The following is a 14,890-nucleotide window of genomic DNA, read 5'->3' as shown; positions in this document are numbered from 1 at the left end:
GTCTTTGCTCACATGCCCTGTTTCTCCTCCTCTTTGGTGGCTGACCTTTGCAGTTTTAGCATTCTCAGCCATGTGACTTTTCCCTGCAATGTTAAAAATTAGTAAATTCTTCCTGTTTTCTAATCTCATAAATATTTTCTGAGCGGCTTTAACCACACGCTTAAATGTACCATTCTTTTCCTTGTACATATTCCTAATTTGTCACAGATCACATCCTGTTACCTAATTTGCTCACATGGAAGCTTTCCTTACTGGAGAGAAAGAGAAGATTTGGTCTTTGTTTAGTGTTCTATTGCTGATGCAACCAATCCATGCACAGATACTTAAAATAACACAAATCTATTATCTTACAGACTGAAGGTCAGAAAACCAACACTTTCTCACTGGGCAGAGATCAAGGTGTCGGCCGGGCTCTGTTCCTTTCTGAAAACCCTGGGGCTGAATCTGCTTCCAGGCTTCCAGGCTCCCCAGTATTGTTGCCAAATTCAGTACCCTGTGGTTGGAAGTCTCTGGGTCCTGGCAGGCCACCAGTTGGGGTCACTCCCAGCTTCAGAGCCCACCATTGCTTGCTTGTGGCCTCCTACCTTAGTCTTCGATACCACTGAGGGCAGGTGGAGTCCTTCTCACACTTAGAACCCATCCTCTTTCTACTTCTATTGTATTCCTCGGATTGACCCTGGTTGGAGAAAATTCTTGACTTGTAAAGCCTTATGTGATTAAATTGGGTCCACAAAATAATCCATGAGAATATCCCCCTCCCCCCTCTCAAGATCTGTGACCGTAGTCACAGCTGCACAGTTACTTTAGCCATGTGAAGTGACACATTCGCAAGCTCAGGGAATCAGGACGTGGGTGTCCGTGGGGAATCACTAGAAATAGCACAGTGGTTGGCACAACAGATCGAATGAATGGATGAAATGAAGGGATCAAATGAATAGATCAAATGAATGGATGAAAAAAACAAAAAATGCCTGTGTTCCAGATGTTTAAAATAATAGTAAATGCTCAAACTGTGCTGTTGTCAAACTATTTCTGTGATAATTTTTGTCTGTGCATAGAGGAACTGTTTTAGAGGTCTGTTGGATTTAGCCAGTAGGCTTAGATTCACGTCACTGGTAATGGTTCCCTATTTCAACGCAGAGCTCTCCTCCTATTTGTCTCTCCTCCTTCTCCCACGGGCCTCATGAGACTTTCACTGAAGGTGAAAGCTCGTCTTCCTCAAAAACTTCCCTGCTCCATAACGGATCCTTGTGAGAAGCCTAGAATGTATGCACGAATATTCTAATGGCATCTGCTAAGAATTCCTCAGATTAGGAAGTGGTCTTCCCTGAGGCTGGCTCTCCATCCCAGAAAGGCATTTGCTCTCCAGGGGGGCTCTAGGCTGCTTACCAGGATCCGCTGTATCTCTCTTTCTTGTAATGCTTTAACATCCTTCTCTCGTCTACACGCCCACACAGACACACACACACCATCATTTTCCAGACCACTTGAAGGTGTGGATTTCTGTTCTTTCTTATTTTTCTTTGAATTGGTCTAAATTCTTATGCCATTCATTAACCCCTATATTAAAGCATTTTATGATGTAGTCTTATCAACCTTACAGAACAGACATCTGATGGTTCTGCCAATTGCTGCTAGCTGTCATTTGTTGCTATGGAGAAGGAGGCAGGGACCATCTTCTCTTTAGCCATATCTAAAAGCCTAAACTCTCTGCCCCACTTCACAAAAGGAAAGAAACAAGAGAGTAAGGTTTTCTATCTCGAATACAAAAATGTGGTATATCAGCCTTCTGTTAAATTGAAGAAAATAAGATGTGATTGTCTGCACAAAAGACAAAATACAATTCCTCGGCTCAAAGTTGAACTTTTCTAAAATTCCATTATTTTATTTATTTAGAAAATAAAAATTTGGTAGTGTTTATCACACAGAGAATCAAAGGGAATCTATATAAGACTTCCATTTTGGCAAATTGCCACTACTGAAATTAAAAGAAAAATACACTTTAATAAAATTAGAAACCTTTTTAAATTTCAGCATGACTGAAGCCCAGTAGAAAGCATGTTTGGTATAGCTCCCCCCCCCCACCCCTTCCTAATCAAAGACCTCTTTTATCTAGATAAACCTTCCAGGAATAGCAAAAATTAGAATCTCCACTTAAAGATGGAGATGATGAGAAACCTCAAAACACCTGGCAAGTGACTACTCTCCAGATTATCTGCATTTGGTTCTAAAATGTGTCTTAAATTCTGGGAATTAGATGCAAATCGCATCTACTCATTTGTCCACATTTACTTATTAGTTTCACTGTCCAGGTGGTGTGCAAGTCTTGGGGTTATAACCACAAGTAAGTCTTCAAGCATATTGGTTGGGAAATGCAGACACAGAGCTCAGTGATGAATAAGGGCTATCATAGAAGTACACGTAGAGAATGCAATGGAAATAGAGAAGAAAGATGCCAAATCCAAACTTGCCTCTGAAAGAGTTAAGCTGAGGTCAAATTTGAAGCACATTTTAAAGGATTATTAAGTGTAAGTTATTTTTGTGAAAGGGAGCAAATAAGGGGCATTCCAGGAAAGGAAACAAAAACAATTCCTACTTTGAAAAGAAAACTAATTGTTCTCCCTGAACTCTAAACTGATCGCTCCAACAAATCTGACTTCCACAGAAAAAGTCCTCTCAAGTGGTCTAAACAAAGATATGTTCTTGCAGTATTTGTAGAAGAAAGAGTTTAAGTTTTAAGTTACTACAGAGAAAGTGAGGAAAAAACAAAAGTCCATGAAATGTCAACAGGCCAGTTAACACAAGAACTAAGTGCCAATATTCAAGCATGAAAAGTATCACCAAAATGTCAAAAGACAATAAAATGAGCTTTTGTGTTCTTCAAACAAGAGTCTATATGGGGAGATACTTTGCTTCATTTACGAAGACTTTTAATATATATGAAAACATATTTATCACCAAGTCATAACGAAACCATATGGGAGATAATAAATATAGGTAAATTTAGATTTTCCTAAAATTATTAGTAAAAGCTAAATCCAGTAAGGACCAGATATAATGATTTATAGTTTTCACCCAGAACTAGTCTTGCCTGCATCTTATAATAAAGTAACACCAAACCAATACAGGACTATTTTTAATTTTGCTAAGTGATTTTGGCTGATAGTATATTTTCTGTGTAGGTGATGAAAATTTCTTGACTCTGTTTTCAAATATAGCTCATTTTGGACCATTAAACTTTAACATCATCTTCATGGGACCTAAATTTAGTGAAAGAAATAAAGCTTGTAAGGAATCATTTCGTCAATAGGCATTTAATGAACATCCAATACCTAAAGACCTCCTTTCCAATTCAAAGGAAGACAGACCAAAATCTGGTGAAGGCTGGAGGAAGAGAAACTGCGGGAGGAGGCCCCAGAATTTGATAGTATTTCCACACACGCTCTCCTGATCTTCATTTTTCTTTTGACCAATAAACCTATTTATCATGTCTTTCATGGATTTAGAGTCATCTCACTTCTCCGTTTGTCTTGTTACTCCCAAACGTCTTTCTATTTTCCTTTCTGAAATTACTGAATATCTTCATCTACCTAATCTTACACATAATGAAGGAATTATTTGGGTTTCTGTTCTACTGAGAAGTTATTTACCTGAAGTAAGAATGTGAGCTCAGCTGCAAGCTGTCAGGAAAAGGCATCTTTAAAAAAAAAGAAACCTCACAGAAATTTTTGGCCTTTATTACTACATGGTGAAATTTAATTATTTTCACATTATATGTAGACTCAGATAAACGTTTGAAAGAGAAAATAAAACACAAAAGGCACTGTGTCTATGGGAAAACAAATATTTAAAATGCAGTGGGTTTAGAATATTGCATTTATATTTAATCTCCTCAGTTCTGTAAAAAAAAAGTGGGAAAATGAAAGATGGAAGATAATTCAGAAAAAAACACAAGTTAAATAATGATAGAGTGAAATAAATTAACATGCAGTAAAATATTAAAAGATGTCAATGCATAAAGCTTGCCTAAGCAAGAACATATAAAACAGTAGAGCTGTGATTATTTGAAAGGTGACTGTCAAGCACAGATGAATAGAAAACACAGCCTTGTATGTGACTCAAACACATTCGGTTTACCTGCAGCAAAAAAACTGGAGCATCAAGTGCACAGACAACAAAGCTTAAAATAATACTTTTGAAGTGAAGGTTTAGGGCTGATCTGCTAGAACCTAACAAGAAAAAATGATGAAGAGAAGGAGAGCAAGCAGTTCTCCACTGCACTGTGTGAAAGCACTGCTGGCCCTCACTCTCCCCAGCAGCTCACGTTCCTGCTTTGGAAATGCCTTTTCATCTCAGCCCTGGCCTTCCTCACTCCACCCTGACACCTCCAAAAGACACACACTCAGGGTGGGCCACGGTGGCTCAGCAGGCAGAGCTCTTGCATGCCGTGCCGGAGATCCAGGTTCGATTCCTGGTGCCTGCCCATGCAAAAAAAAAAAAAAAATACACACATGCTGACATCTTCACACCCTGGCAGACACACAATCACTCTAACACACACACCAGCAACACATGCTCACTCACACACCAACATACATTCACTCACATGCTCTCACACAAGCCACACATTCATACTCTCACTACCACACACACTCACTCACACACCAGCACACACTCACACACAAGCCATACACACACACTCATGCTCTCACTATCACATACTCTCTCACACTCATATGCTTTCACACACTCACATGCTCTTGCACTATCACACACCCACTCACGTGCTCTTACACTCCTACAGTCGCACACACACCTCACCTTCTTTCCCGTTTGCCCTGCAGACCCTGTCCAGGTCACTTCCCAGCGAGCCCAGTGGGCCTGGACAGTCCCACATTCCATCTCGCCCGCCCAGCCCCGTGGTCTCTCGGAATACTGGAGCAGAAACTGCACATCATCCGTCTCATAACCTCTTAGCACAGCCCTGCGCAGGCAGTGGGTTTACAATAAATGGCTGCTTTAAAACATGGACATGAACCCTTGATGACATCTGAATTGCAGCGCTCTCTCTCTTTCTGAAATAGCCTGCAGTTCAGTCTTTAGTGTGACTTTATCTATTTTAAGTTCCCTCGCTCTTTCTATTCTTATGTGTTACTGCATGACAGAAAGGGGAAGCTGTGTGGTTCCCCTGCAGAAGAAATGGTTCTGGCTGCAGAAGACATTTTCACCTGCGGTGGGAGTGGTCCTGGCCCCGCCTGGCTCTGGTCCCTACAGACGTTCTACCCTGAGTCCCAGGAGAATGAGTCGGCTCCAAACTCGCAGAAGCTCTTTACTCTCTGGTTGCTTTCTTTATCTTATTCGGTCCTAGGACAAAAGAGGTAGAAAGAATAGGTAAGAGAAGAATTGCTTTAACCTCTGGCCTGCAACCTTGGCACAAAGGGGCTTTGGCATCCTTAGCAGCCTGTGCTCACTGTGAAATATGCTCACCTTCATCCAGGAGCTCCTGGATACAGTGTTGGTTAGAGGGATGCGAATGACCTGCTAGTCACATCAGTTTTTACTTATCTGTAAATTTTGGAGCTTGAAAAAGATTCAAAACACTAAAAATTAAAAGAATATACATATGCATATTGTCTCTTTTAGCGAGAACTTCCAAGGATTCCTAGATCGCATGTAAAATGGCTTCGGCTGTAAGGTTCTGGCTTTGGTATAAGAAATGCTTGCAAAGTGTTGCTTCTGTAAGGTTTCTCTATGCAGTTTGGCATTCCTCACCAGAGGAAAAAAGATGTTTTTCCTTGAGGAAGCTGTGAGACCTCCGCAAAGGCACATTTCTTATGGTAGTGGTTGGAGAGATTGTTTTCTAGGTGCGTGAGGAAATGCTCAGGTGGAAATCGCCAGGTGCCCACAAGGCTTACACAAGACTCTACGGGACCCTTGTCTTGGAGGCTAGGTATACCCTCCACTCCCGAGAAAGTGGCCCCTGGATTATAAGAACTGTGTCATTCCTAAAGAAAATGCCTTTTGCGATTGCAGTGTTGGAACTACTGTTGTTATTGGAATGGGACTTTGGGTGGCTAGATTCACTTTTCTTTATCTTCCAACAGTATTTTTGTGATCTTGATAAAAATGACAGATTTGGCTTGGCATCTCATTGATCAAGCCTATTTTTTGGTGCGGAGTCACGGTAACGTGATCAGGAAGAAAACATCACCCAGGTTTGATGGTTGCTGGCCATATTGGAGAGCAGTGGGTATTCAGATCCCTGGAATCCAGCAAACCTGTAACAGAAAAGTTTCCTTGGGGAGTCTAAAATGCCAAGGCAAAAGTTGGCATGCATCCACAGGGAATGTGAGGGTTGATGGAAACCTATTTTCAGTTTCTCTAGCACAGACTGCTGAAAAAGTCAGAAACTTCTCTGGGCAGGTGTAAAGAGAAAGGCCTTGTTCCATTTCTGTGCAGTGATTTGGGAGCTCATCCTAAAATATTCAGCCTCAAGTGCTTGTTTTTTTAGATTCCTGCGTATTAAAATAGTTCAAGACCTGGGTTCCAATTCTGTCTTGGTGTTGGTCAGTGATGTGGCGTGGGGCACCCTTTGCTGCCTTACCCTCATGGGGCTGGTATTAGAAACAAATCCATTTATGGCTGTGAGAGCTTTAGATACTACAAGATTCTGTGTTGGATGTCAATAGTCTAATGTTTCAAGCAAAGAAAAAAAATCTTATGAATATAAAGAACCTAAGAGTAGGGAGGGTAAAAGTAGGATCTTATCAATTCCTTCATTAACAAAGAAGAAAGATATTTCTAATATCCTACCCAAAATTTCTTCAAAGTAATGATAGCTCCATTTTGAATGTTTACAGAAAAAAAAACTACCAGACTCTTCTGCTGATCTCATAACCCATGGCAATTCAGAATGCCTTGGGCATCAGATGCTCACCTAAGTGGCACTCACAGAAATCTTCCCTTACATAATCTAGTCTGACATCATCCCACTATTCATGTTCTTTTAACTCTTATATTCACTTTCTTTTCCTAAGTAATGTTCTTGCAAAAATCTAATAAATCTGAAATATACTAGACAGCCAATATTAAATATTCTCTGATCATTATTTACAAATAAGAAAAAGTATATTGAAATCACTTAAAAGACATGTCAAATGATATTAGGACATCATAATTGAGTATTTTCTCTTCATTTCTTGAATATAGCTCTTTTGTGTTCTTAAGATAGATGATTCACTTGCACCAGTTAGTTGAGAAAATGGTTCCCCCATCAGGGTAAAGAGCACCGCTGACGTGGATGCTTTGTGGTCCTTTTCAGAGCTGGAGGCCGAGGAGTGGTGCAAGCACCTCTGCATGGAGTGTCTGGGGACCAGGCTGAACGACATCAGCCTCGGGGAGCCCGACCTACTGGCCGCAGGAGTGCAGCGGGAGCAGAACGGTGAGTCGCCGCTTGGCCCCGGTCTTCTTCCATCAATTACGCTAGTAGTCCGAGAACTTTGAAACTAGAAAAGACCTTAGAAATGGTGCAGTCTGTGCTTTCCCTTTTTAAAGAAAGCAAACCGATCAAGTGGATTAAGAAACAACCCAAATTGCATAGCACAGTGCAAACACTAAGGCACAACCCACATCTTCTTCCTCCTGGTTCTGTGACGTTGACGTTTATCTGTAAATGTAACTACTAAGTCAATGCACTATGTATAAGGTTTTGGAATGTATAACCTCCCTACATTTTCTTCTTTGGGATTTGCTGTATATTCAATCTGTCATAACAAATTTGACTTATGCTACCAATAGAGTCTTAGGGCCTTTGGCTAGTACTACAGTTAGGAAAGTACAATAGATGAAATCTCAGGATAGCACAAAATTGTGGTTTATGCAGCCTAACGTTATTTACTTACTGCCCTGTTCTCCAATTTAACAGGCATTTCTGATGGTCCTAGGAATGTATGCTGCCTGTTCTTGACTAATATCTCTAAATAATGAAATTGGAGTAACACATTTATTTTTCAGTGAGTGTAAATAACACTCCTTAATTAACAATTTGCACTGCAGTAATAAGTGAGGCCACACCTTAACTAATAATAGTATTTCAAAGATCCTATTACAGATGGATTCCCAATCACAGGAGTAGGGGTTAGGACTTGAAATTACCTTTTATGAGGGACATGATTCAATCCCCAACAATCTGCCTTCTGGACCCCAAAAACACATGCTCTTCCAGCATATAAAATATATTCTCCCCAACCCAACATCCCAAGAGCCTCAGGTCATTTCAGTAGTAACTCTAAGTCCAAAGTTTCATCAAAATCAGTTATAGGTATGGTCTGTCCTGGGGAAAAATTCTTCTCTGCCTGTGGACCTATAATTTATAACTAATTGTTATAAATAGCATATATAATATATAATTATATATAATATTATATAATTGTGATCATGAGCTATTTTTAGCAATTTCTTTTTTATAATTACCACCATCACCAGATCATCTATTAGTGAGAAAATGGAAACTTTGCAAGTTACTAATTATGAAGATTTATGCTCAGAGGGATGTTAGGGAAGCTTGATGTTAATTATTAAAAATAAATTGTGGCATTGTATGTGTATTATAAATTGGATGGCCCAGTTAAAAGTGTACCTTGATAAGACCTGATGATTATAATCTTGTTGTAACAAATAGCCGTGTTGTTAATGACCATCCCCTTCATAACCCATTAAGTGTACTTTTTTGTGTGTGTGTGGCTAGAATGAAAACAAGTCTTTTCCTGCTAATTTGCTGTGAACATAACCAGAGATGAAACACTGCCTATGTTTGATTGTTTTCAGAAAGCCACAGAGCATTTCGGTGACTCTTTTTCTAGCTTCTTTTTCAATATTCCATTTCCTCTCCCATATTCTCAGAATTTCTATCCCCTGACTTGTTTTCTGAGAACTGTAGTAAGTACAGAAAGTCCATAATCATGCTGCTTTATGTACGCTGCTCATTCACGGTCTAAGAAAGAAAAGAAAAATCTCTTACTGATAAGCACTTGTCAAGTACTGCATAAAGGAAACATGAGAAAGCTAATAAATTAAGCTTGTGGGTAGAAACATGCTGTAGTTCTTTAAAGGTGGGTTGTATTCTTTCATATTAGAAATTTGGTTTCCATGGTTTTAAAGACTTGCTACATGGCTTGTACTCTTTTATTTATCATTTTTATTTCTAATTTGATGATTATGTCTAAACACTTTGCCTAGAACATAAAGGGAAATTCTTAATATAAGTTTGTTAGTTAAGGACAAAGATTTAAATGTTAAAGTATATGAAAAGCACAAGTAAAAACAAGCAAAACATACTTTACAGCAGGCCTGAAATTCTAATATTATTGTTTTAGTTTGTTAATGCTGCTGGAAATGCAATATACCAGAAATGGGTTGGCTTTTAGAAAAGGAATTTATTGTTACAAGTTTACAGTTCTAAGGACATATAAATGTCCAAACTAAGACATCCAGAGAAAGATACCTTGACTCAAGAAAGGCCGATCTGGGAAGGCATGTGGCTGGTATCGGCTAGTCCTTTGGCTTCTGATTTCAAAATAGCTTCCTCAGAGGCATTTTCCTTCTGCATCTCCAAACATCTCTGTCTGTGTCAGCTCTGAAGCTTTTTCCAAAATGATTCCTCTTAAAGGACTCCAGTGAACAACCCCTCCTAGAATGGGTGGAGACACATCTCCAATGGAAACCACCTAATCAAAAGGTCCCAACCACAGTTGGGTTGGTCATATCTCCACAGAAACAACTCAATCAAAAACATCCCACCCAAAAATATTGAATCAGGATTAAAGAACATGGCTTTTCTGGGTTATACAACAGTTTTGAACTGGCACAATCACCAATGCCATAAATTCTCTTAGATTTATTTTGTTTAACATCCCTAACTTTATTAAAAAGGGATATATGTGCTCTCAAAATATATTTAACAAATCCGTGTGTAATTATTTAGCTGAAAAAGGTAGCATTTGACTGATTTAAACAATCCGTAAAAGTATAAAGTACACAAAAGGAAACTGCCAATCTTAAACACACACAAACATACTCACATTCACTAAGGCTCTTTAATGTTTAGCATTAAAAGGAAAATTCTCAGATGGGCAGGGCCTTTTTTCTTTCCACTAGGCAGGGCCCTCTCTGGTGGCCAGGGTCATGGTGACAGGCTCTTCCCAGCCTGCCCTGACTCCAAGAGCTTGCTCAGTTTCCGCATAATAACCCCATTCCTCTGTTCCTCCTGGTACATTTACCACTAGCTAAAGTATTTAAAGATAGGTGTTTATACTGCGGAAGAACAATTATAAAAATAAACTCAACACAAGTTGAAGATTTCAGATCCCTGTGTTGGTGGGTCAACCCTCCTAGTGAATCTGTGCTGCCCAGGAGTGGCCTCCAACCCCACCCCCACCCCACCCCCCCCCCCCCCACTCCCACACAAGGATTTGTGGAGTAATTCATACTAAAGCAGAATTTCTTTAGTATGTTCCTCCATTTTCTCATTTCCTAATCAGCAGGCTTCCCCTAAACATAGGAGAATTCCATTTTAGGGCTCCTCTGAAATAACTACCAGCAGGCTATAAAACATCACATTCACATCTGAGGTCGGTCTATGGCCAACTTGGACCTTCTCCGTCAGGTCCAGGCATTGCTTTGGGGACAATGTCTCTTCCCTAGACAGGAAACCCACTTATTTTACTTAAAATCTGTGGGCAAAATATTGGTTGTTTTCACTAGCTAATTAAAGTCTTTAATAATAATGCTGTTTTAATGCTGCCTTTTCATTAGCTTTCAATCATTTTTCCATACTCTTCAAGCATAACACTTTTTAAAATAAACAAAATCCTTGCCTTCTTAATGTACACCTGAAGTCATTAATATGTACAAAGCCAAATAAATCCTTTAGAAAAAAATTGTCATTATAGATTCAGTTAATTTTTTCCTTAAGGGAGTTTAGATCATTTATTCATCATCAGAAATTTTATTTCATTATTTTGTCAGTCATTTGTTTGGATTTAATTTGTAATTTCTCCTAAGAGAAAAGACACATGTGCATGCCAAATTGATGTAATAAATTATATTAAGGTGACTTGTGGTGATCTTTTGGTATCCTCTCATCAAGGAAAGGATGCCTTGCTCATCCTTGACCACAGGGTCATTTTGACATTCAAAATTGCTACTTACCCTTTGGTGTTTTCTAGATTCATCAGACAAATAATCCCTGCAGCTTGGCCTCATTTATTTGGAAACTACCTAAGAATAAATATTTACACAAATAATTTTGAAGGTGAAAGATAATATCTCTTGCTAAGATAAAAGTGATTATTGATTAAATTCTTTTGCTCTAATTATCCTTATCTAGTGCTGTCAGCTGCTTTGATATTGACTCAGAATCCCACACTGTGTACATTTCCCATAAGGGGAAAGGTAAGCAAACACATTCTTGCACATGCACACACACATGCACATGCATAAATTTTTAGACTTCATACAACATTGCCACAAGCAGGTACATATTAAGTACACGTCTCAAACTTTAAATTCATAGTATTTCCAGGATCTCTAGGTCTTGGTAGTATTCAACATAGCCTACACTGACCTTAGATAAGATTGAGGCATGGTATAAAAGTCTTATAATTATTTTTTAAAAATTCATAGCACACATAGAATTTTCAGACTGCACATGTTGCATATCACTCATTAACAGTAAAAGTAAATATCATGGCCAAAAAGCAACTTACTTGCAAGAAATTCCTACAATTCCGTGGTAATTGGACTCAAAAAATATGTCCAATTTGCTCTTGATGTAAAAGATTACCATCTGGAACAAAAATTGGAAAAGTAACCTCTGATTTGACCTGGTTGATTCAGAGTCAGAATTGAGGGAGTACCTTTGTCCAAGACCCAGTGGCCTTGCCTAAGAGTGGACTCGAATCAGCATAAATTGCTTTTTTAACCTTTCTCTAGAACCCAAGCCATATTCTGATGTTGTTTCTGAAAGCTTTTCCTGATTGCCAACTTATCCAGGCTCCCTCCTTTTACCCCAGACATCCTTGGAAGTGATTCACTCATTCATTATTCATTTGAGGGCCCATGATTTGAAAGAACAAAGATGAAAGGTAGAATGGAAAAAAATATATGGCCATTACTTTTAAAAAGCTTATAAAACAGTAGGTAAGACAAACAGAAAGCAAGGCGTTTAGCTCAAGGTTTTATAAAACATGCTGTGTTACCTGTCACCAGAAACTCTCAATGGCATAGACCCATAGCCATGTCTGTGTCATCCGTGCCTAGGTGGGCTGCCTAGGGTTCAGCTGATTTAGGCTGAGCTGTGCTGGGATTGGCTTAAACTGCAGATTGTGCCGAGATGAGTTCCAGATGTCTCTCATCCTTTATACAGCAGCAGGGACCCAAGTACATGCTCTCAAAACAAACACCCAAACTTGCACCACAATTCAAGCCTCTGCCTGTGTCATATCACTACATTTCATTGCCCAAAGCAAGGCACACTACCAAACCTAAAGTCAACAGGCACGGAAGTACACTCCACGCAGGAGGCCTTGGCAGAGGTTAGATTGTATGATCTAATACAGACAGGAAGTGAGGATTTGAGAAACAATACTCCAGTTTACCATCTGAAGTATGATAAAATAGGTGCTGAAATTAAAACAAAAGGAAAGTGCTGTGGTATAGGTATGACTAATTCTAATCAGGAGAACCTACTCTCATTTTTTTTAAATTTATTTTTAATTCTTCCAAGTAACCTTTCTCAATCATGCAAGTCTGAAATGCCTAATGCCCACTAATAGTTAAAACCAAAATTAGCAGGGCCTTGTTACTCATGCAAAAAGCACCCGTTAATGACAAAGATAAGGGGATTTTCCCCCCAGTTTCTCAAAAAATTCCTCTGCAAACTATAATCTTACACGCATTCTTCATAACCGTTAACAAAAGTTTTTTCCAGTTAACAAAAGATTTATCATTCTGTCCATAGGATGGCACCAAGCAAAACCAACTTCTGCCTGGGGACAAGAACCAAAGCACATCCATGTATTAGCTTCTTAAGCGCCATCCATATCCTTTAACATTTCCCAAAATAAATTCTAGGCAAAACTGTGATCTTTTTTTCTGTGAAGTGAGGGAATCAATGGAATGTATTTAAGGCTGTCACCCCAGATAATGATGACATTAGATCTTAGCAGGGTAAAGCTGCTGAGAAGCCCTATTGTAAAGATCTTGTTTAACTTTTCATAATTTGGCATTTCCCAAATTCATTTGACCCATGAGACACTTTCTACATGTAACATCTATAATATCCTGTAGAAAGTATGTTCCATGAAACATATACTTGCAAGTGCTGCTATAACCACTGGAGGTGATTATCTCCAGGGAAAAGTGAATGGTGATGGTGATGAGAACAGCCACCTGGGCAAGAAATGACATTCATGGATGCAATACAAAGCCTCACGTGTACCATAGCTCTTTCGTCCAGCCTTACACTGTGCTTTCATTTCATTATTTGATTTACATAGACACTGCCTATAATTAACAAGCCAGTTTAAAATTATTACTTTTTCTACTGGGTCTTCAGTATGTGTTACAATAAAAATAAAGGGCAATGGCATATATATATCTGCCTCTACTCTGCGATAGATACCTCGGGGAACCAAGAAAAAATTTATAGTACTTCTCTTATGACACTGCCAAATCACAACAATCCATTTATCTGACTAAAAGTATTGTTTCAAAGTGAGATGTATACTTGGAGAAAAGCCTGAACGTACCAAAGAACCTGCCCTGTTTCCTTTACCCTGAGAACATCCCCTACACAGACATAGTGAGAACAAAGAAGCTTCTGGAGAGAATACTGAGTTCCGAAGTGCTGGTGTCTGCCAGCTGTGGACAATAAGAAGAGAGAGTCTTTGAGAGAAGTGGTTTAATGACAGTAGGAAGTAGATGCCTTGCATTTTGGAAGGTCAATTGGGTACATATGCATATCTTTTTTTTTTTGCATGGGCAGGCACCGGGAATCGAACCCGGGTCTCCGGCATGGCAGGCGAGAACTCTGCCTCCTGAGCCACCATGGCCCGCCCCACATGCATATCTTGACTCGTGTAAGTTGAAGAGTTCATCACAAGTTGAAGAGTAGGATTTGACTGGCCACATCAGGTTTGATGAAAGGCGTGGGAAAAATAGTAGAGTGACACTAGTGGAGGCCAGCAAAATGTAAGAGGGCAAAGATAGCCTCAACTCCATCTCAAAACTGAGTGTGACAAGAAAGGGATGCCCAAGTTTCCTCCAGGCCCAGGTGGGACCCCAGATATTATCTGGTACCAGAAACTGGCATATCACTGAAAAGCATAGTAAAGTAACTTTACAGGGATTTGTGTATATAAAAATCAGGTAAGACAAACCCCTTTTCCTCTGCTAGTTCCTGTGACCACATCAGTTCTGCCAGCTTTCAGTTCAGCCTGCAAGGACAGAAGGAAGCTCACAGATTGAACTTTGAAAAGAAATTAGGTTAAATGAGTCCTCATTTGGCAGAAAACAAACGCAGAAACAAAGAGAAAACTTCAATTGAAATCAATATATAAAACGGGTTCATTTTCTGACATACCCAACTTTTGATGGTCCAATATTTCCTTGATTCCATATAATAAAATGTAGTATAAAAATATATAGTATACATCAGGAGTAACCACATGAAACTAGTTGAATAAAAGTTGCCAAATAAATGTAGCATAACTTAAAGTTCCATTTCCCCTTTTACCTAAAATGGGGTCTTGAACAGATTGATTAAGTCTCAGCTGTCTGTTCTGTATGTTTAAGATATAATGAAATTACCTGTTCATTAGGATTGTCATAA

The 14,890-nt window shown here is 39.2% G+C and overlaps 1 protein-coding gene across 1 annotated transcript in view; it reads left to right on the top strand.

Moving 5' to 3' along the window:
* DOK6 (docking protein 6) overlaps positions 1 to 14,890 on the top strand; it is a 452,915-nt gene that overhangs the window by 256,561 nt on the left and 181,464 nt on the right. Inside the window, exon 4 of the mRNA XM_077135258.1 lies at positions 7,322 to 7,441. Coding sequence (XP_076991373.1) covers positions 7,322 to 7,441 — 120 coding nt within the window. The remainder of the gene's footprint in view (positions 1 to 7,321; positions 7,442 to 14,890) is intronic.

The sequence above is a fragment of the Tamandua tetradactyla genome, chromosome 18, assembly GCF_023851605.1.
Source record: "Tamandua tetradactyla isolate mTamTet1 chromosome 18, mTamTet1.pri, whole genome shotgun sequence".
NCBI lineage: Eukaryota > Metazoa > Chordata > Mammalia > Pilosa > Myrmecophagidae > Tamandua > Tamandua tetradactyla.
This window is presented reverse-complemented; position numbering and strand designations above follow the sequence as displayed.